Consider the following 22,837-nt stretch of genomic DNA (forward strand, 5'->3'; position numbering starts at 1 on the left):
CCCTCGGCTATACCACCAACACAATCTACCACTTCCACCCCCCCTAGACATCCAATGACAACACGCTCCAAAAGTGGTATTTTCAAACCACGTCAAGTCCTTGACTTACATGCTATAACAAATTCCTCCACTGAGGCCAGTGAACCCACTACAATCACTCAAGCTAAAAAATCTTCTCACTGGCGTAAAGCCATGTGTGACGAATATGATGCTCTCCTCCATAACTCTACATGGACCTTAGTACCCTTTCATCACACACAAAATATCATCGGGTGTAAATGGGTCTTTCGAATTAAGCGGAACCCAGACGGATCCATTGCCAGATACAAAGCACGTCTAGTCGCCAAAGGGTTTCATCAACGACCTGGTGTCGACTTCACAGAGACATTTAGTCCCGTTGTTAAACCCACAACAATCCGTCTTATCCTGAGTTTGGCTATCTCAAAGGGCTGGCACATACGACAATTGGATGTTAACAATGCCTTTTTACAGGGGTCACTTACTGAAGATGTCTTTATGCAACAACCTCCTGGTTTCGTTCATCCTCAATATCCGAGGCATGTCTGCAAACTTTAAAAAGCTATTTATGGACTTCGTCAAGCTCCAAGGGCTTGGTATAACGAGCTTGGCTCGTTTTTGACCTCAATTGGCTTCATCAATTCAAAGTCTGATACCTCGTTATTCATTTGTCAGCATAATGGAAGCATAATATATCTTTTAGTATATGTGGATGATATTATTGTCACAGGAAATGATCCTTTGAAGACTCAGGCATTTCTAAAGCACTTGGCCGATCGATTCTCCCTCAAAGATCTAGGAACTTTAAGCTACTTTCTGGGAGTGGAAGCAACATTTACATCTTCAGGTCTCTTCCTATCACAAAGAAAGTATATTCAAGATTTATTATCAAAGGCAAACATGCAGGATGCGAAAGAGGTTACAACTCCTCTCTCTACCAGTGAATCACTTAAATTATATGATGGAAGTCCTACTACAGATTCGACTCAGTATCGACAAGTCCTTGGCTCCTTACAGTACTTGGCTCTCACCCGTCCAGATATTTCATTTGCCGTCAATAAGTTATCGCAATTCATGCATCGACCATCTACTACGCATTGGTCTGCGGTCAAACGAATTTTGCGGTATCTTAAAGGGACTCTTAATCATGGCATTTTTCTTCGCAAAAATACTTCACTCCATCTCCATGCCTTTGCTGATGCTGATTGGGCAGGGAACTTTGATGATAGAACATCTACGTCCGGATACATTATCTTCCTTGGAGCTACTCCAATCAGTTGGAGTTCTAAAAAACAAAAGACGGTTGCACGATCTACAACTGAAGCTGAATACCGTGCCGTCGCCACCGCCGCTGCTGAACTCAATTGGGTCACAAATTTGCTCAAGGAACTTAACGTCAACTCCACGGTTATTCCTACAATATATTGTGATAATGTTGGAGCTACTTATTTATGTGCCAATCCAGTGTTCCATTCCCGCATGAAACACATAGCCATCGACTTCCATTTTGTGCGAGATCAAGTTGCCAGACATCAACTCCGAGTTTCTCATGTACATACAGCAGATCAACTAGCCGACTCACTCACAAAGCCTCTCGCCCGTAAACTATTTTCATCTCATCGGTCCAAGATCGGCATCCTTGATGGAAGCTCAATCTTGCGGGGGCATGATAAGCAGATAAGATTTCCTCAAAGCAGTTGAGGAAATCTCTCAGCAGTTGAGAAGCAGATAAGATTTCCTCAAGGCAGTTGAAAAATCTCTCAGCAGTTGAGAAAAATCCTCCATGCTGAATGTGTATAACCTCCCTACTGAGTGTGTATAAATGGCTGTCAAGAACTCACTATCAAAATGTATTAGGCAATTATATCTTATACATTTCATAGTTTCTTCTACAATTTCTATTTTTCTATCTTCTTCGCTTAATTTCTATCATGGAGGGCAGCTTCTTTGATTAATTATTCTTCCTTTTTCTTCTTGTCGTCATCATCGTCACATCTATCAATGCGCAAGCAATTAAAACAAACCTAATTTCGAGCATGATTGAGACTCGAAATCTAAAATCATCAAAAGATTGCGACTATTCGAAATCTTACAAGAAGAATCAAAGGCCAAATCGAGAAGCAACTACTCATCTGGATCGCAGATTTAAATCGATAATGTTATCGACAATTGACACATCCATAGACTTTGAACATGAAGGGAAAACATCTTTCTGAAGCTGGAAGTGCGGCTTCAATCATTTAGAACCCAAGAAATAACATGTTCTTCTAGGTAGATCCAGTCACCACATCAAACCACAAAAGCCTGTACAATTGAATTATAGAGCTAGCAGTAGGCTATCTTCTGCAGTTCCAAAGTTCCATAGCTTGAGTGAAGCCGAGAAAGAGCAGACCGGTGCAGAGTATCATAAATCTCATGGCAACTTCACTGATGGGAGAGTCTGGATACCTGCAAGGCATGTTTTGGCCAGTGTTTATTCAACCAGCACTGAGATGAAATTATTGCATACTATCAGTTGGATATTGTTCTAAAGAAATTGGTCACTTCCCTGAGCATGTCTCATCACACAACTAAAAATAACATTGCTTCATGATCTATTAGTATGCCACTAGAAAAAGTTATAAAGATTATGAAAAGGGGTCATTATCTAACAATGTCTGGAATTCCAGATATGTTTGAATTTTATATCCGTAAACAATAGCACTCAAAAGGCTTTATAACCAGAAGTAAAGAAGATATTGTAAAAGTTCAGGCGGAAGTGCCTTATGCTTGTATTTACTGCTTGATCTTTGGAATACATTACTAATGCAAAGCATATCATAAAATTCTATCATAAAAGGCAACTGTTTAAAGAAAAAAAAAACTCTGAACCCACTTGAAAGGAAAAATGTCTAGAAATTATGTCTCCACAAACCTTCGAAACTCAATTTTGTCAAACTATCTTGATGTGGAATACATAACATATGATTAATTGCCCAAGACGAAAATACTGCATGGTGAAAAAAAAGAATGGATGAAAAATAAAACATTTAAGAATGTTTAAAGCACACTGGTTCACGTCAAACTCGATAGCTTATTTCAGGATAAACTACTAAGATACCAAAACAAAACTACCATTTACTCTTAATTAGACACTTTTAAAATATAAATTCAAGTAGTAATATACTAGACGCAACAGACCTAGAGAATTGTCAGAAGATGCAGCTTATGAACTGTAGTACAAAGGTCGAGTGGTTGGTGAAGAAGCAGGCCTTGTATTCGACATAACACCATAAGGTGATGAGTTCTGTGAAGCTTGAAGTGACCCAGCAGTAGCACTGGAGGTGTTTGCTGAAACTGGGTAATGAGAAACAGGAGCAGTTGCAATGGTTTGACCTGGGTACAAGTTAGGCTCTGAAACAAAGCTTCCACCTGACGTGCTAGAATTCCATGTCAACATTTGACCCTGAGGATTTGTTGCTTGTCCTGTAGCTCCAAAATCACTGCCCACGTATGTGGATGTTGGCTGGGGATAAACTTGCCACCCAGAAGTGGTGGGTAAACCAGGAGCTTGGGACATCATTGGTACACCCGTGTCCTGAATAGTGTAGTCTCTGCTTCTCTCATTATGCACCTAAAAGAGAGCATACATACATATAATTGACTGTAAGTAACCATGCACATAAAGGATGAAAGTCTAAGCCAATGTGCTAATAGAAAGACAACAGAAGGACCTCAAGTGCGCACAATTTTATTTTCTTTTTCCTGATGGATAGATATAATTCTTTCGACAGCCAATTTTTGAAACTTCAAAAAGTTTTATTGCTCCGCTTAACCCAAAAAATTATATACTGCACCGCAGCCTTCCTGCGCCGAGCTCCTCGGCCATACACTGCCGAGCTCCCCCTAGAGCGGCCTGCCCGCCTGAGCGGTGTCCCTCGGCGTAGCCTGCACCGAGCTTCTCGGTCACACACTGCCGAGTCCACCTCAGCGCGGCCCGCCCGCTTGAATTGTGTCTCTCGACCCAAGCCACTTCCCTTGCCATGCACTGCTCGACTCCACCTCACGTGGCCTGACCGCCCTCGTCGTGCCACTCAGCCGCATGGCCCTTGCGACCATACCCATGCGGTCTGCCCGCCTGCGTCGTGCTACTCGGCCACATGACCCTCGCGACCACGCTTGCGTCGTGCTACTCGGCTGCATGACCCTCGCGACCACGCCTGCGCGGTCTGTCTGCCTGCGTCGTGCTCCTTGGCCACATAATGCCCGAGACCACGCCTGCGTGGCCAGCCCACCTGCGTCGTGCTCCTTGGATCCATGTTCCCGAGACACACCGGCGCGGCCAACCCGCCTGCGTCGTGCTCCTTGGCCCCATGTTCCCGAGACAGACCTGCGCGGCCCGCCCGCCTGCATCGTGCTCCTTGGCCCCGTGTTCCCGAGACACACTTGCGCGGTCGGCCCGCCTGCGCCGTGCTCCTTGGCTGCAGGCTGCCCGAAGCCACCTCCTCGGCCGCATAATGCCCGAGACCACACCTGCACGGTCTGCCCGCCTGCGTCGTGCTACTCGGCCGCATGACCATCGCGACCACGCCTACGCGGTCTGTCCGCCTGCATCGTGATCCTCGGCCGCATAATGCCCGAGACCACACCGGCGCGGCCAGCCCGCCTGCGTCATGCTCCTTGGCTTCATGTTCTCGATACACACCTGCGCGGCTAGCCCGCCTGCGCCGTGCTCCTCGGCCGCATAATGCCCGAGACCTCACCTGTGCGGCCAAGCCTGTTGGGAAATCATAAGGGGGGGCGACATCATATGCGCAGCGGAAGAACAAGAAAACAAAATTCCCCGATTCCCAAAAGATGTTCATCGTCGTGCGAAGATTGGTGCGCAAAATCCGCAAAAACACAAAACTGCGTATAGAGATTGTGTTACCTAGGGAGATCGTATATTCCTGTTTCCTTGCAGATCCTCAGGAGAGGGTGAAGGAGGTCAAGCGTCCTCCTCTCTAGCGGTGATCCACACAGCAGGGTTGCGACGACGCTCCTCAAAACTCCAGGCCTACTCTGAGGTGGAGAGGGAGAGGAGAATAGGAAGGGCAAGCAAAGACTCTAGCCTATGAGGCTGTGAATCCCTCCTATTTATAGAGATCCCGTGTCAAAACCCTAATGGGTCCTTTCCCTAGTGGGTATTGGATCTGCATCCAATAAGACAAGGGCTCCGTCGGATATCTCATATCCGAACCTCTACTCATCGCAATGCCTACCATATGTGTGTGACCCTCTAGGCCCAATATCGAGCTGGCCGTGAGTCATACCTGTCAGAACTCCTTCTAACTAAGTGAATTATTATCTCTGTAATAATTCACTCGACTCATCGACTACGGAAGTACTAGGCCACTACGCCGTAGTCCCCAGACGATACAGGGGAATCCAATCCATTGGACCTGTCTGTCCTCAGTTACCATGTACCTATAGTCCCTCATCCATCTAATATCCCAGAGACCGTATATCGAGCATGGTGCTGTCAGACCCATACGGTTTCTACTCGAGTCTCGCTCTAATCGGATTCTCCCGGAGAACTCTTTCTCTCTCAACCCGAATGACCCTGGCCAGGGATTTGTCTGAGCAAGAACACATGGGATATTCCTCTCATGATACCGAGAGTGGATGATCCTCTATCGACACTCAATAGCCCTCGTAAGGTCGACTACCACTCCCAATGACCAGCTGTACTAGATCTGGGAACAGCCAAACCTATAAGTCTGGTATCAAAGAGTGGAGCACTCATACAGGACATCCTTGGTGTCTCAAGTCTAAGAACCAGATACACCACTAGGACTACGGAATCGTTGTCTGACAATAAGGCATCATCAACCATCCAGCATTCCGTAAGCGGATCAATCAGTGAACTCATTCTCCAATGAGCACCTGTACTGTATCCCTAGTGTCCCTACACGAGCAGCTATGAGACCAGCTGCATCCATCATATGGACGGGTATACAGCACACCAGTCTATCCGGTTATCACGATGTCCCTCTCGAGTAACCTATGACCGGGATTATTTAGGATATGTGTTTAAAGGTGAATCGATCTCATTATCGTGATCTCATCACGATCCGATTCCCATTGCACAAATCCAAGGACATCACAATACATATGCATTTATGCAATAGTTATAAAGTGATATACGCCAAAATATAATAAGCAAAAAGATTCTGTATCAAGTCACACGTGCCATCACTCACGTGATTGGCTTGCTGGGCACTTATGACTAGCAATCTCCCACTTGACCTAAAGCCAATCACCTATGTGTCTGATCCCCATCAGACCCCTGTGACGCTCAAAGACAATCTGAGACAATGGCTTTGTTAGTGGATCTGCAATGTTATCTTCGGATGGAACTCTTTCCACTGCTACATCTCCTCGGGTCACGATCTCTCTGATAAGGTGGAACCTCCTCAGAACATGCTTAGATTTCTGATGAGACCTAGGTTCCTTCGCTTGAGCAATTGCCCCGTTGTTGTCGCAATATAGGGAAATCGGCTCCTCACTATCCGGCACGACTCCCAAATCTGTGATGAACTTCTTCAACCAGACTCCCTCCTTTGCTGCATCTGATGCAGCAATGTACTCCGCCTCTGTGGTCGAGTCAGCAGTGGTATCTTGCTTGGAACTCTTCCAGCACACTGCTCCTCCATTCAAGGTGTACACATACCCTGAATTCGACTTGCTATCATCGACATCAGACTGAAAACTTGAGTCAGTGTAGCCTTCAACCTTAAGGCTATTACCTCCATATACTAGTAAAAGATCCTTAGTCCTTCTCAAGTACTTAAGGATACACTTTACTGCTTTCCAGTGCTCCAAGCCTGGATCCGCCTGATACCTGCTCGTGACACTCAGAGCATGCGCTATATCAGGCCTAGTACATAGCATGGCATACATGATAGACCCTATTGCTGAGGCATAAGGTATCATATCCATGTTCGCCCTTTCTTCTGGAGTCTTTGGGGACATACTCGTAGAAAGCGATATCCCATGTCTCATCGGTATGAGACCTCTTTTGGAATTTTCCATGCCAAACCTTTTGACAATAGTTTCTATGTACCTGGACTGGGACAAGCCAAGCATCCTTTTGGATCTATCTCTATAGATTCTAATCCCCAAGATATAAGATGCTTCTCCTAAGTCCTTCATGGAGAAGTGTCTAGATAACCAAGCCTTTATTGTGGATAGCATTCCTATGTCATTCCCAATGATGAGGATGTTATCCACATATAACACCAAAAATGTGATAGCGCTCCCACTTACCTTCCTGTATACACAAGGCTCATCTTCGTTCTTAACGAAGTCATAAGATTTGATTGCCTCATCAAATCTTATGTTCCAACTTCGGGAAGCTTGCTTTAGTCCATAAATGGATCTAAGCAACCTACACACCTTATCTGGGCAGTTCTTGGACACGAATCCCTCAGGTTGCATCATATACACCTCCTCCTCCAGGTTCCCGTTGAGGAATGCGGTTTTCACATCCATCTGCCAGATCTCATAATCATAGTGTGCTGCAATAGCCAATAGAATTCTGATGGATTTTAGCATTGCTACGGGTGAGAAAGTTTCGTCGTAGTCAACACCTTGCCTTTGACGATACCCCTTAGCCACTAGCCTTGCTTTATAGGTCTCTACCTTTCCATCTACTCCGATCTTTTTCTTAAAGATCCACTTGCAACCGATGGGTACAATACCTTCGGGTGCATCAACTAGGTTCCAAACCTTATTGGAGTACATAGAATCCATCTCAGAATTCATGGCTTCTTTCCACTTCCCGGAGTCTATACTCATAATAGCCTCCTCGTAGGTCTGAGGATCAATATCCTCTACATCCTCTGCTCTAATATGTCCCACATATCTCTCAGGAGGATGGGATACTCTATCAGACCTGCGTAAAGTTGAAACTTGTGTATTAGATACCTGAACAGACTCGGGCTGTAGAGTGGTGCTTGAGCTTGGTTCTCCAACCTCGCTCAATTCTATCATTCTCCCACTGTCTCCGTCAAGAATGTGTTCTTTCTCAAGGAACACTGCTCTCTTAGCTACAAAGACCTTTTGGTCCTCGAGATGATAGAAGTAATACCCACAAGTTTCCTTGGGGTATCCCACAAATTTACATCGCTCTGTCCTTGATTCTAACTTATCGGGGTTGTGTCTTTTAATGTGGGTAGGGCAGCCTCAAATCTTAACAACCTTAAGATCAGGCTTCTTCCCTTTCCATATCTCATATGGTGTAGACACCACCGACTTAGTTGGAACTCTGTTCAGAAGGTAAGCTACGGTTTCTAGGGCATATCCCTAGAATGAGATGGGTAGGTCAGCGAAACTCATCATGGACCGTACCATATCTAATAATGTACGATTTCTCCTTTCAGAGACACCATTGAGCTGAGGTGTGTAAGGAGGTGTCCATTGGGATAATATCCCATGGTCCTTGAGGAACTGAGTAAACTCTGTACTTAGTACTCACCTCCTCGATCTGATCGAAGAGTTTTGATACTCTTTCCAGTCTGGTTCTCCACCTCATTCTTATACTCTCCGAATTTCTCAAAGGCCTCGGACTTGTACTTCATTAAGTACACATATCCATACCTTGAGAAATCATCAGTAAATGTAATGAAGTAGGAGTAACCTCCAATGGCATGAGTTGACATGGGTCCACATACATCACTATGTATGAGTTCCAACAACTCAGTGGCTCTCTCTCTAGTTCCGCTAAATGGAGAGTTGGTCAATTTTCCATGAATGCAAGGCTCACAAGTTGCATAAGACATATAGTCGAATGGATCTAGATATCCATCATTTAGCAACTTTTGAATCCTTCTTTCATGGATGTGACCTAGCCTACAATGCCATAGGTATGCACTGTTCACCTCATCTCGTTTCCTCTTAGACACTTACATTCATGATATGTGGAGTAGTATCTTGCATAAACAAACCTTTATGCAATATTCCTCTTGTCAATCTCCCCTCGGCTTTGCTAGAATTTACAATAAATTGTAGATGTGATAAGCAATATTGGTATCCAATACCAATGCATTATCACAAAAATCTGCCAATTGGAGATTGATCATGAATATACCTGAAGCTTCTCCAAGCTTCTATTTCGCCCTTTCTACAAGGTACTCTTTGTAGTTCCTCTTCCAGTGCCCATCTTTACCATAGTGGAAGCACTGGCCTTTGTCCTTTGTTGGGTCTTTCTTAGCAACCTTTGCTTTACCTTGTTTGCCCTTGCCCTTTCCCTTCTTAAGGGACCTTTCTGCTTTCCTTTTCTTTCTGGTCTCACCAGTGTAGAGAACTGGCTTCTCTTTCTTAATAGTACTCTCTGCCTCCCTCAACATATTGAGGAGCTCTGGGAGAGTCACCTCAAGCTTGTTCATATTAAAGTTCATTATGAACTGTGAAAAGGAATCTGGTAGGGACTGAAGCACAATGTCCACACACAAGTTATCCTCTAGGACCATTCCTAGACCTGTGAGTTTCTCTATCCACTCAATCATCTTTAGGACATGGTTCTGAACCGGTGTCCCCTCAGTCATCCTAGCGCGGAAAAGGCTCTTGGATATCTCATATCGTTGAGTCCTTCCCTGTTCCTCAAACAATTTACGGACATGTAGGAGAATGGATCTGGCATCCATCTTTTCATGTTGTCTCTGTAACTCTAGAGTCATAGAGCCCAACATATAGCACTGAGCAAGAGTGGAGTCATCAATGTACTTCACGTAGCGAGCGATCTCATCCTCGCTTGCCCTTTCTTCGGGCGTAGGCATCACTGTATCAAGGACGTACACGATTTTCTCCGCTGTGAGAACAATTCTCAAGTTACGGAGCCAATCCGTATAATTTGGACCAGTGAGGCGGTTGACATCAAGTATGCCACGTAAGGGATTTGAAAGCGACATTTTCTGAAAATAAAGATGTAGCAAAAATGAATAACATGCAGATTTTGCAAGAAATAAACTATCAAGATATGGACTTCTATCTTAATATGCTCCCACTATTTTACTAACGAGTCACGCGACACCCTCAGCACGTGAAACGGAAGTCTCCGGCAGACTTCTAGTGGGGATCAGGATCCAATCAGCGTCTTAGTGTAACCTCGAGGGACTCGACCAATCACACTAAGCCTAAAAGGTAGACAACTCTTGCCGATCACAACTCCTTGTGATTCCCGTCCTGTTCGGCCTCCGAATCACCATGGCCTCGAGGGACTCGACCAACCATGATGCTCGGTTAAGTCAACACCTTCGTTACAAGATGAGTCTGATTTGATGATATACCCTCGAGGGACTCGACCAAGCATATCATGCCCTCAGGTCACCGGTGACATCTCTATGTCGTAAGCAAGATAGCGAATCGCGATATAGGTGAGTCTCGAGGGACTCGACCAACTCAACCTACACCGGGATTCGGTTCCTACTCATAACGATGGAAGGCCACGTGGGTCAATCTAATTGCCTCACGTTTACCGACTTAATATTATCGAGAGATGTTTCTATGATTTGGTCTCCTATTATGACATGTCACACATGTACATATTTAATATATATCTACATCGCATGCAAATATATATACATATCTAGTATGTGTATAAGCAATCACACCAGATGATCATGGACCACAACCTAATATGATTAGGCCCGAGCCAGTAGGCCTAATCACTCACATCAAGATCTATGTGTGCAACGGTGCATCTCCATGCCTTGTGATCGTCCATCTCGTCCTCGTTGGTTCCATCGACATCTTGATGCATCTTCATGCATCACGATCGTCCGTCTCGTGGGTCCCGCTATGGCTTCCACGCTCCCGCTGCGCCTCCTCATGTGATTACAACTTAATCATAGGCACGCAGGCCCGACAATAAACGAGAAATATAATGGAGGTTCGCAGACCTCAATAATAATAATCACAAGTACACACATCACACGGTCCATGATCATCCGTCCACTCATCATACATCACATGTATAAATAATCGTCATCATGTAGGACTACTAGATAATAATAAAAATAATAATCAACTAAACCTTTTAATTAATTAATATTTTCTGAAATCAGGGATATATAGGGAATTTCTCAATTCCTAAGGGTATTTTCGTAATTTGGACAAAAGACAGAAACTGGAATTTCTCAAATTCCGAGGGGCAAAACTGTCTTTTGCGCAGAAAACCCTAATACCCTTTCCCCTTTTCGCTGCTGCGCCGCCGCCGCCGCCACCCTGCTGGCGGCGGCCTGTGCGGCGAGGGCGAGGGCACTGCCCTCGCCTGCAGGTGGCACGCCCGCTGGGGTCGCTGCCGCTGCAGGTGGGCGCCCCCGCGGGCGCCGCCGCCTTCGCGGGCGGTTCTGCCCGCGAGTCAGCGCCCGCAGGTGGTGCTGTCTCGCTGGCGGCCGCCCCTGCGGGGTTTTTGCCCGTGGGAGCAGCGGCCACAGGCGCCGCTGCCCTGCGGTGCCTCAGCCCGCGCTGCTGCCCCGCGGCGCCTCTGCCCGCGGGCTCAGTGGCCGCAGGCGCTTCTACCGAGCGGGCTCCCAGCCCCGCCGGCCGCAAGCCTGCTGCAAGCAGACCGCCGGCCGGCTGCTGCAGGCACAGCGCTTGCGCATGCGCCGGCGCTGTGCTGCCTGGCTGCGGCTGCGGCTGGCTGCAGGCATGCAGATCGAGGGCAGCAACTATTGCTGCCCTTCCTTGCTTTTGCGTCAACATTCTTCCTAAACACAACACACGCAGTTCAAAAAACCAATCATTCGCACGAACAACCTGGCTCTGATACCACTGTTGGGAAATCATAAGGGGGGGCGACATCATATGCGCAGCGGAAGAACAAGAAAACAAAATTCCCCGATTCCCAAAAGATGTTCATCGTCGTGCGAAGATTGGTGCGCAAAATCCGCAAAAACACAAAACTGCGTATAGAGATTGTGTTACCTAGGGAGATCGTATATCCCTGTTTCCTTGCAGATCCTCAGGAGAGGGTGAAGGAGGTCAAGCGTCCTCCTCTCTAGCGGTGATCCACACAGCAGGGTTGCGACGACGCTCCTCAAAACTCCAGGCTCTAGCCTATGAGGCTGTGAATCCCTCCTATTTATAGAGATCCCGTGTCAAAACCCTAATGGGTCCTTTCCCTAGTGGGTATTGGATCTGCATCCAATAAGACAAGGGCTCCGTCGGATATCTCATATCCGAACCTCTACTCATCGCAATGCCTACCATATGTGTGTGACCCTCTAGGCCCAATATCGAGCTGGCCGTGAGTCATACCTGTCAGAACTCCTTCTAACTAAGTGAATTATTATCTCTGTAATAATTCACTCGACTCATCGACTACGGAAGTACTAGGCCACTACGCCGTAGTCCCCAGACGATACAGGGGAATCCAATCCATTGGACCTGTCTGTCCTCAGTTACCATGTACCTATAGTCCCTCATCCATCTAATATCCCAGAGACCGTATATCGAGCATGGTGCTGTCAGACCCATACGGTTTCTACTCGAGTCTCGCTCTAATCGGATTCTCCCGGAGAACTCTTTCTCTCTCAACCCGAATGACCCTGGCCAGGGATTTGTCTGAGCAAGAACACATGGGATATTCCTCTCATGATACCGAGAGTGGATGATCCTCTATCGACACTCAATAGCCCTCGTAAGGTCGACTACCACTCCCAATGACCAGCTGTACTAGATCTGGGAACAGCCAAACCTATAAGTCTGGTATCAAAGAGTGGAGCACTCATACAGGACATCCTTGGTGTCTCAAGTCTAAGAACCAGATACACCACTAGGACTACGGAATCGTTGTCTGACAATAAGGCATCATCAACCATCCAGCATTCCGTAAGCGGATCAATCAGTGAACTCATTCTCCAATGAGCACCTGTACTGTATCCCTAGTGTCCCTACACGAGCAGCTATGAGACCAGCTGCATCCATCATATGGACGGGTATACAGCACACCAGTCTATCCGGTTATCACGATGTCCCTCTCGAGTAACCTATGACCGGGATTATTTAGGATATGTGTTTAAAGGTGAATCGATCTCATTATCGTGATCTCATCACGATCCGATTCCCATTGCACAAATCCAAGGACATCACAATACATATGCATTTATGCAATAGTTATAAAGTGATATACGCCAAAATATAATAAGCAAAAAGATTCTGTATCAAGTCACACGTGCCATCACTCACGTGATTGGCTTGCTGGGCACTTATGACTAGCAAAGCCTGCCTGCGTCGTGCTCCTCAGCCCTTCGGCTCCATGTTCCCCGAGACCTCGTCCGCACGGCCAGCCCATCTGAAGACAGAAGCCATGCATCGGACTCCTCTTATACGATAACCGACGCATAGCTCTTTTCGGAGGGGGGGGGGGGGGGAATATGATAAGGGCAAAAATGGCGATGTGACACGCCATGACGTCAGCCATGCCTGGTCAACGCACTGCCCGAGGAAGTCGGTATTAACACCTAACCCAGGCCTGGTTCTTCACGCCACGCCAACCCCATGTTAGACGCTACCAGCCTGCCTCCTACAGGCAGCCACATCAGGTAACGTCAAACTCATCTATAAAATACCCCAGAGTTCTAAACGAATAAGGGGGGAAGACAACTCACACAGAAGCACTCCCTCTTCCACCACCCTCTCCACGTCGCTAACTTGATCGTCGGAGGGGTCAGGCCGAGCCTCCGACCTGACCAGTGTGCAGGTGCGAGGCGAGGTTGCCTCTTCCCCGACGCTACGACAGAGCTCTCCCCCTGACGGGACATCCAGATCACCACGATCGACCACCGAAAGGACCCGAGGCACGCCGCGCAAGCTGTGTCGAACCCGAGGCCACGGCTAAAAAAGTTATTTACCATAACACTTTTGATGATTTTAGAGTTCGAGTCTCAATCATGCTCGAAATTAGGTTTGTTTTAATTGCTTGCGCAATGATAGATGTGACGATGATGACGACAAGAAGAAAAGGAAGAATAATTAATCAAAGAAGCTGCCCTCCACAACTTTGATGAACTCCTTGAAATCGATCCTCCCGTCGTCGTTCTCGTCGTACGCCGCGATCATCCGTCGGCATGCCTCCAATGCCGCCCCCTCCGGGAAGCCCAGCTTGCAGAGAACACGATGCAGGTCCAGGGGCTCTATGACCCCGTCACCGTCATCATCGAAGACGGAGAACGCCTCCGCCACTTCCTCCAAGCTCGGCTCCTCCCCCTCAAACACGCCACGCATCTCCTCGAGCTGCTCACCGTCCGCGCCGCAAGGCATGCCCGTAATGATCTCCATCACCGTCTCCACGTCTTCTCTGGTCAACTCGGGCGCCTCGCTAGCGTCGGCCGATTCGCCGGGTCTGACACGATCGACGACCCCCGATGCGCACGGCGCTGGGTGCCGGAAGAGGAACCCCATGGATATCTTATTCTTCAGGACGACCCCCATGGAGATGGTCTTGTTGAAGAGGTGCACGACGGGCTCTGTGAGTGCGAGGGAGTGGTAGGGTGCAGTTGGCAATGGTTTCTCCATGGTTTCCAGCGCTGAGGAGGAAGAAGACGCTGCTTCTTGGTCCAACCAATAACATGTATGGCGAATCGATGTGTATTTATGCGTGCAGGTGCGACTGTTTTCCTCTGGCACGTACGCAGCAGAGGCTGTCGACGCGGTGGCTAATCACAGAATCCAACAAAACTGGGCTGTCCTCGACAGCGAGGAAGAGATATAGAGAGAGAGACGTGTCAAAATGTTGATGTCATCAATCAAACGGACGCACACAATACTTATAGACGTTCCATGTTCGGCGAATCTTTGCAGGTTCGGGGAAGAGAGATCCGGATTGGATCATCAGATAGCTGAGATAGATACTGTTCGTTCATGTTCTCAAAGATCACCACTGATACTTTGCTGAGACGAGGACTTCCTCGTAATGTTTGGCGGCGTTGTCCCAGCTCAGGTCCTGTGCCATCCCTCGCGTCTGCAGGCCCTTCCAATTCTCCTTCTGGTTCCTGTAGGTGTTGAGGCAGTTCCCCAGCGCATTGATCAGCTTGTTGGCCTCCGCCCGGTCGAACGTCCACCCGAACCCGCTCTCCCTGAAGGGATCGAACGGGATCACCGTGTCACGAAGCCCGCCAACGGCGTGCACCACCGGGACCGTGCCGTACTTCATGGCGTACAGCTGGTTCAGCCCGCAGGGCTCGAACCGCGATGGCATGAGCAGGACGTCCGCCCCTGCGGTGATCCTGTGCGCCATCTTCACCGAGAACCCCACCCACGCCCTCACCTTGTTGTGGTGCTCCCTGTCGAACTTGCGCAGCATCTCCTCCAGGTCGGCCCGTCCGGTGCCCAGCATCACCAGCTGCGCGTCCTGCCCGACGATCCAAGGCATCGCACCCGCAACGAGGTCGACGCCCTTCTGGTGATCCAGCCGGCCGATGAATCCGATGAGGGGGACGTCCTCGCGGACAGGGAGGCCGAGCTCCTTCTGCAGCGCCGCCTTGCACTGTGGTTTCCCGGATTGCAGAGTCTCAATGGAATAGTTTCTGTAGCCATCGGATTGCAGGTGAAGATCCAGCTCAGGGTTCCAGTCCACTGTGTCGATCCCGTTGACGATGCCTTGGAACTTCCAGTTGTTCTCGTTTATGATCTCATGGAGTCCCCACCCACCTTCGGATGTTGTGAGCTCCCATGCGTAGCCACGGCTGACGGTGATCACGCGGTCAGCAGTCTTGAGGCCGGCCGCGAAGATGTTGAAGTGGTCACCTCCCATCGGCTCATACAGCTTGAAGAGGTCCATGTGTTGATCGGGCAAGTCGACATGGAAGAAGTCCTCAACTGGACCACGCCCCTGGACAAGACACACAGGTAGAATGCAGACGATAAGGATTCCGAGCTCGTAGTTTCCTAAGTTGTTTAGAATGATGCCATGAAACTTCTATATCAGGATCAGATTCAAGCATTCTTCTCGGTAGAAAAAGAGAAGAGAAGATGAATGATTTTATCTTCATTTTGAGCGAAATGATTTTTCTTTGGTGGTGGTAACTCAGAAATCTTTGCAAGTTTGAAATGAAGCAACTTCAACAAAAATGGGGGAGAAAAGAAATTAAAAGCGGAGATGTTTTGATTGCTCAAAAAGAGTTTAAGAAGACAAACATTCATTTGATGCAAAAGAGAAGGATGTAAAGAAGGTTTCTAATAAAACAGAGTGCTTCAAATGTCATGCAATTATAACAAGGTTTGGGAAAAACCATGATAGACTCATGAAAAATTAAGTACAACATATGATCAATATCTTCAGGTCACACAAAAACAATATGGCCAGGGGCATCATGCAACCTAAACTTCAAGAAATACAATGCAGCTGTAGGAATTCATGCAAGCATAATTGGATCATTGATTCAGTGACGTGAGAAATAGTCAGAAAGTGTTTGGTTTACTGATAAGGTAAGTGAGAGAACTGCAAACTTGCAGATATCGTCTTGGCAAATTTAACAGTCTTTGAGCAGTTCTGAGGATCTCACAGGCTACTGAACTCAGCAAATTGAACTTCTAAATGAAGAGAGAATTTAACAGAAGTTTAACCTAATAGATGCAGCATAAAATGCGAGAGAGCTAACCTGGTGAGATATGTTGTGGATCACCAAGATGGACCTGGCATACTTCATCAAGCCATTGTCGCGGTAGCATGCTTTCAGATACACAGGCAGAAGTGATGTGTGCCAATCGTTCGCAATGAAAATTAAATTTCCGTCTCCATAGCATAAGCCGCCACATGGAACATGCCACGGAACCTGCAATTGTATCAGTCTAAACTCGAAACAATGACATATGTTTAACAAGTTGTGAATGAAAAATACAAGGTATATCCACAGAAAAAGGATACTTACCATAAAACTAAATCTTATTGTTCGAATAGAATTAAGTGTTTGGTTATACACCGACTACAGACTTGCGAAGAAATATAACATGAGTGGTATGCAAATTTATCTGCTTCACAACAAAACTGGTTTGCTTATCATGAAAGCCAGAATACTGATAAATCCTAATAGATTATAATTCACAATAACTTTTGATTTTAGAAGAATTATAAGGCAAAAGAAAAAGAGAAACTAGCCAATGGTTAAAATTCAGGGAATTATATGAAACAACATATGCAGATAACAGAAACAATGATAAATTGGATGCAAAGGTAAGGCCGAGAAATCAGGGAGGATAGAGGCAGTAAGAACTAAGTATGCTAGAGTAGCCTTCAGTTATTTACATCAACCACTCGATTACTCCATCAATTTTCTAAAAAACTTAGATGATTAAACAAAAGTATTATGATTTAATATCTGTTAATTGGCAGAGGACCAACATTGGAGAGTAACTACCATTGTGTGTTTAACGTAAGGTAAATCCTTGCACAAAGTTCCACTGACTCTATCATAATAGAAAAAAAACATAAGGTATCAAAGAAAACCATATATGTCAGTGGCCTTGTTCTTAATTTCCTAAGCCTAATAAATGGAAATGAGTTTAACAACTAGGCCTTTTTTCTAATATAAACTTGGCCTATTAAATAATTTCACCTGCACACAGAGATTTACATCTTTTAAAACATCGATCAAGAATCAGAAATTGTATGAAACTCCAAAATTTTTAAACAGTAAATTGTTTTGTTAAGGTTCGTTGATACCAAAGTCATAGTCAGTTCTCCATCGACAATTAGTATGCAGAACCATAGAATTAGATGTATGGTATACTGAGTGTAATATACCGATCTGACTGGATACCTCTATGCTAGTACTGCCCGGTTACATATCGTATTCAATCCAATTTTTAATATATATATATATATATATATATATATATATATATATATATATATATATATATATATATATATATATATATATATATATATATATATACACACTGAATGTTTTGATACTATGCTGACCGATACTTACCCCTCTGAACGGGTCCTGCTACTGGTTCTGTAATGAAATTTTAGACCTAAGACAACACTGTACGATGCTAATTTCAGTCATAAGACATCTGCATGAACTAGAAAACAAAGATACAGAACCAGAAAAAAGAAATGGGAAAAAGGGTTGGGAATTGGCATTTGCAATTAAGTTAAGCACCTCAAGGACTATCAAGTACTAACTCAAAGCAGCACTGAAGCGGCCACCGACATGACTATATTTTTCACACTAGAAATCATGTTGGAAGTCCCTTCCTGCATTAATCTTAGACAAATGCTCACTACGAATTTCTAATACTAACATATTCTGTTATGTACATCATGGATAGTTGAATATGTTGTTTAGGACAAAGGAGATACCTCTACAGCTACCTTGCATAACAATACCATCCGTTTCAAGATTTCCTGCATTAATTAGCGAAAGACAATATAAATAACTTGTAGAGGGTCATTTCTGTATTTTCAGTGCACAAAAAAATGAAGTAACAAAAAGTGAATAAACTGGATTGACTAATTTACAGGTGTTAAAATTGCAAAAAACTTTTACCAGCCGGTCTCCCCCATAAATGTTGTTCTCTAGATGATGGAAAACTGGACTGTCGATAAATACAAAATCCACACGATCAATATAAGCATGAAAATAATTTACTTCCAGATCCTGCATCCCATAATATGACATCAACTGGATAAGTATGTATTTATAGCTAAATCTAAACACCATGACATGAAACAGCAGATACAGACCTGCCCATCAGCTTTGTAATATTTGCGAACACCTATATCTTTGGATTCAGGATAATTGGCATACCTCGGGGAAACAACCTATAATTTACAAAAGAAAGATTGAACTGGCTATGCAACAGCAATATTAAGGAAGCAACTTTTGGACTAACATTATTCTAGTTTGGTAAACCTGCACATTGTAATTGCAGTTTTATGATTTGAATTGCTATTCCAATTTACCTTTCTGTGGAATAGCTAGAGTCACCACCAACATTAACGTGAGATTTGAGGTTCAAACAGAAATTAATCGACAAAAGGGAAAGGAGAAATACCATAACCCGGTGCCCTCTCCTAGCCAAAGCTTTTGGCAGAGTCCCAGCTACATCTCCAAGCCCTCCTGTTGAAGTTAAAAATGATAAATGTCAGTGAATCTTATTTAAATATCATAATAACACTTTATAAACCCAAACAACAGTCATTCACTTCATTACCAATTGTGGAGCATAGACTTGATACAACAAATTTTCAGTACTTGAGAGGTAAGAGTAAAAATACAGCAAAAGATCAATCGGAAAATACGAAAATACTAAAAATATCAATACCTGTCTTTGACCAAGGAGCACATTCCGCGGAAACTACTATTACATTCATGGCATTCGCTCCAGCCAGAGGAGGGGAATCCACATTTTCTACCTCAATATCTGCTTCTGTATCTACACCATCAGATTTTGCTTCCGTATGGTTCTGAGCATTCTCATCTTCAGTACCCCTTTCAGATTCTTGTATAATAAGTGATGATTCGACTGAATCATAAGTAGAATCAAGATCTGCATCTTTTGCTAGTCCATCAGCTTGTAGGATATCACCTTGCTCTTCTGCTTCCTCTAAAGAATTTTCAGTTTTACCGATACATTGAGTCTTAGACATCTTAGATTCAGAAGACTGGACCAAACTGTTAGAAACACTAGTTGAACTTAGGTTCAAATTAATGGTTTTAGCACCTTTAGCAGAAGAATCAGTACTCTGAACTGCTTCAGCAGCTTCAGCAGCTTCACTTCCCAAGGATGAGATTATGTTCCTTTTTTCCACAGCCTGAACCAAAATGAGGAAGTCAAGAAGCTGCATATTTAGTACACAGACTATATTCCAAAATGAGATAAACTAGTCAAAATTTATGCACAAAATGAGGAAAGTCAAGAAGCTGATATTTAGGACACAGACTAGATTCCGAAATGAGATAAACTAGTCAAAATCTATGCACTACTTATGATCATTAAGAGTCATACAACTTGATGTTCATATTCTCTGCTCTATCTTTGTTCTATATAATTTCCATGTACACTCTCTCTCTCTCTCTCTCTCTCTCTCTCTCTCTCTCATGATTGAAAGCCAAGAGAGGAGGATGAACAGAATGAGAAGAAACAAAGTAAAGACCAGAGAGCCACCTGCTTAATTGAGTCGTGTTCCATCTCCAGAACCTTCATGTTCTTGTCAATCGTGGCCGGAGCTGCACCGACATTGACACCGGCATCATCACCATCGGCCCTCCCCTTCTCCGGCTCAAAATCGCCGCCTTTTCCGGTGGCCCGAAGGCCCCTCCCCTTCTCGACCGCCACCAAGATCTCACTTCGTCGGCCCCTCGTCGCGAACCTCACCCGGCACCCACCTCCGCTGGGGAAAATAGCGTTCTCCCTGACAACAGCCGCCACAACCGACGCCCTGCGGCCATCGTCCGGCTTAATCTGGACGCGAACAGGGCTGTTGCCGCCGCCACTGCAAGCCTCGAGACGGAAGGTCTGAGAGCTGAAAGACGCCATCTTTGGAATCGGCGAGTAGCAGTGGGAGGATTTTAAGCGAAGTTACAAGGGAAGCGTGCATGCCCCCCGTGGGTGCAGTTGGGCCCGAGCGAACGTTGGAAGCGTGCATGCCCCCCGTGGGTGCAGTTGGGCCCGAGCGAACGTTGTGTGCGGTAGATGTCGTTCGGCAGGCACGTGGGACGGACGGAAGCAAGAGGACATCTTGTGAACGAAATGATGTGATTACGACCTTTATTTGGAGTTCTCTTCATCGATCAGCCCTTCTTAATCGTTGATATCGATCGTCATTCTAGAACTTAACGATAGTAGATTTAATTTTTTTAATAATTAATATTATATAAAGATATCGTTGATGTTGTGGGAAACAACTTTGAGAGCCGTGGCCTCGGGGCCGACGCGGCTCGGTTCGGGTCCGGACATCGAGGATCTCTCCGGGGCCGTGCGAGGGGAGCCTTTGGGCACATGAGAGCCGGCTGCGCGGGTGTGGTCCACTAGAGGGATGGGACCGAGAAGCACGATGCAGGCGACTGTAGTCGAGGAGCTGGACTCGGGCGAGCAGGCCGCACAGGTGTGGTCTCGGGCGATATGAGGCCGAGGAGCACGACGCAGGCGACTGTGGCCGAGGAGCTGGACTCGAGCGAGCAGACCACGCAGGCGTGGTCTCGGGCAACCTGAGGCCAAGGAGCGCGACACAGGCGGCTGCGACCGAGGAGCTGGACTCGAGCGAGCAGGCCGCGCAGGCGTGGTCTTCGGGCGAGCAGGCCGTGCGGGCATGGTCTCGAGCGACATGAGGCCGAGGAGCACGACGCAGGCGGCTGCGGCCGAGGAGCTGGACTCGGGCGAGCAGGCCGCGCAGGCGTGGTCTCGGGCGACATGAGGCCAAGGAGCACGACGTAGGCTGCTGCGACCGAGGAGCTACTTCGATTGGATCTTTTACGTTGTGCTGTGGGAGATGCGGGTGGCCAAGTAGCCTTTGGTCTATTCGGAAGTCCAGGGGACGAACCTTTTCGTGAATCGCCAGTTTTCGAGAAGACCGGCGCTTCAAGCCCGTTGGTTGCCACGTGTAGCGCGCCTGTTGGCTACCCTGCCAAGTTGCATTTATGGCGGAATGACGTTGTGTCATCCCGATGCGACATGCCTGAGTAGAGGAAGGGTCGTTGTTTTTGGCGGGATTTTGTCTATAAGTAATGTGCGGCTAGCCCCTTGAAGGCTCCTTGAAGGTCTAGCGCCACCCGAGATCCCTGACATTCGGACCCCCGAACCGAGCCGCGACGACCCCAAGGCCATGGCTTAAACAGATGCCCCGCCGCATCATTTTGGTGCTAGAAGGAGGGCCCCGAAAGTCGAGGGATCATCCAACTGGCTTAGACGAGCTCACAGTTGAGGGGTCACACCTGATCGGAGCTCCGGGGGAAAGTCCCCCGCATGGAGATCTTCGAGACGAACACCCCGTCGTGACCGCAGAATGCTACTAGTGTCTGTCCAACGACCCGGGTCTGCTTCCACCCGAGTGCGCCCCCAGCGACCCCTTGCACGTGTCGCTCAAGGCCTTCCAGGACCTCGCTCATCAAGTCCGAGCGCTGACGGGTATAGTGCGAACCATTATCCCGCTCGGTGAACCCCCCTACGACCCGACCACCGCGGCAACGAGAGCCGCCCGCTCGGGCCCGCCCTGCCTCAGTCTCTTCCAAGCGAAGGCTCCATGTTTACCTGACCGCCTCTTGGCTCATGCCTGCCTGCGCCGAGCTCCTCGGCCATGCACTGCCGAGTCCATCTCAGGGCGGCTTGCCCACCTGGGTCACGTCCCTCGGCCACACTGCCGAGCCCACCTCAGCGCGGCTTGCCCTCCTGAGCGGCTTCCGCGCGGCCACAGTCTGCCTGCGCCGAACACCTCAGCTGCATGACCCTCGTGACCACGCCTGCGCGGCCAGCCTGCTTGCGTCGAGCTCCTCGGCCATACACTGCCGAGTCCATCTCAGGGCGGCTTGCCCATCTGGGTCACGTCCCTCGGCCGTAGCCCGCCTACGCCAAGCTTCTCGGCCATACGCTGCCGAGTTCACCTCAGCGCGGTCTGCCTGCCTGAGCGGTGTCCCTCGGCCACACCGCCGAGTTCACCCCACGGGCCTGCCCGCCTGTGTCGTGCTCCTCGGCTCATAGCCCGAGTCGCTCCAGTTCGACCTCCGACTTGCGACTCGCCAGCTTGGCTCATAGCCCGAGTCGCTCCAGTTCGATCTCCGACTTGCGACTCGCCGGCTCGGCCCATAACTCGAGACACGCCTACGCAGCCTGCCCGCCCGCGTCATAT

General features: G+C 47.1%; 2 protein-coding genes and 1 long non-coding RNA gene across 3 annotated transcripts; all 3 read right to left on the minus strand.

Moving 5' to 3' along the window:
• Positions 1-13,923: 13,923 nt before the first annotated feature.
• LOC135589171 (probable calcium-binding protein CML46) lies at positions 13,924-14,726 on the minus strand. Its single transcript, XM_065081464.1, has one exon. The coding sequence runs from the start codon at positions 14,554-14,556 to the stop codon at positions 14,014-14,016; it is 543 nt and encodes a 180-aa protein (XP_064937536.1). The 5' UTR covers positions 14,557-14,726; the 3' UTR covers positions 13,924-14,013.
• A 117-nt stretch (positions 14,727-14,843) lies between these two features.
• LOC135680380 (granule-bound starch synthase 2, chloroplastic/amyloplastic-like) lies at positions 14,844-19,366 on the minus strand. The gene is made up of 7 exons (XM_065194261.1): positions 19,318-19,366; positions 19,048-19,112; positions 18,737-18,814; positions 18,540-18,650; positions 18,353-18,397; positions 16,641-16,814; positions 14,844-15,871 (listed from the first exon to the last, which is right to left on the minus strand). Exons 1-7 carry the CDS (start codon positions 19,364-19,366, stop codon positions 14,915-14,917), a joined length of 1,479 nt encoding a protein of 492 aa, XP_065050333.1. The 3' UTR covers positions 14,844-14,914.
• Positions 19,367-19,400: 34 nt separating this feature from the next.
• On the minus strand, positions 19,401-19,800 carry LOC135588167 (uncharacterized). The gene is made up of 2 exons (XR_010476133.1): positions 19,717-19,800; positions 19,401-19,599 (listed from the first exon to the last, which is right to left on the minus strand). It is a non-coding gene; the product is annotated as an uncharacterized LOC135588167 (long non-coding RNA).
• Between the last annotated feature and the right edge of the window lie 3,037 nt (positions 19,801-22,837).

This window comes from Musa acuminata, chromosome BXJ1-8, assembly GCF_036884655.1.
Source record: "Musa acuminata AAA Group cultivar baxijiao chromosome BXJ1-8, Cavendish_Baxijiao_AAA, whole genome shotgun sequence".
Lineage (NCBI taxonomy): Eukaryota > Viridiplantae > Streptophyta > Magnoliopsida > Zingiberales > Musaceae > Musa > Musa acuminata.

Coding starts and splice junctions, on each gene's coding strand:
- LOC135589171 (XM_065081464.1), bottom strand. CDS start 14,556: ATGGAGAAACCATTGCCAACTGCACCCTACCACTCCCTCGCACTCACA.
- LOC135680380 (XM_065194261.1), bottom strand. CDS start 19,366: ATGAATGTAATAGTAGTTTCCGCGGAATGTGCTCCTTGGTCAAAGACA. Junction 18,651..18,736: donor ATTACAAAGCTGATGGGCAG/GTCTGTATCTGC, acceptor TATGGGATGCAG/GATCTGGAAGTAAATTATTT. Junction 15,872..16,640: donor TCCACAACATATCTCACCAG/GTTAGCTCTCTC, acceptor TGTCTTGTCCAG/GGGCGTGGTCCAGTTGAGGA.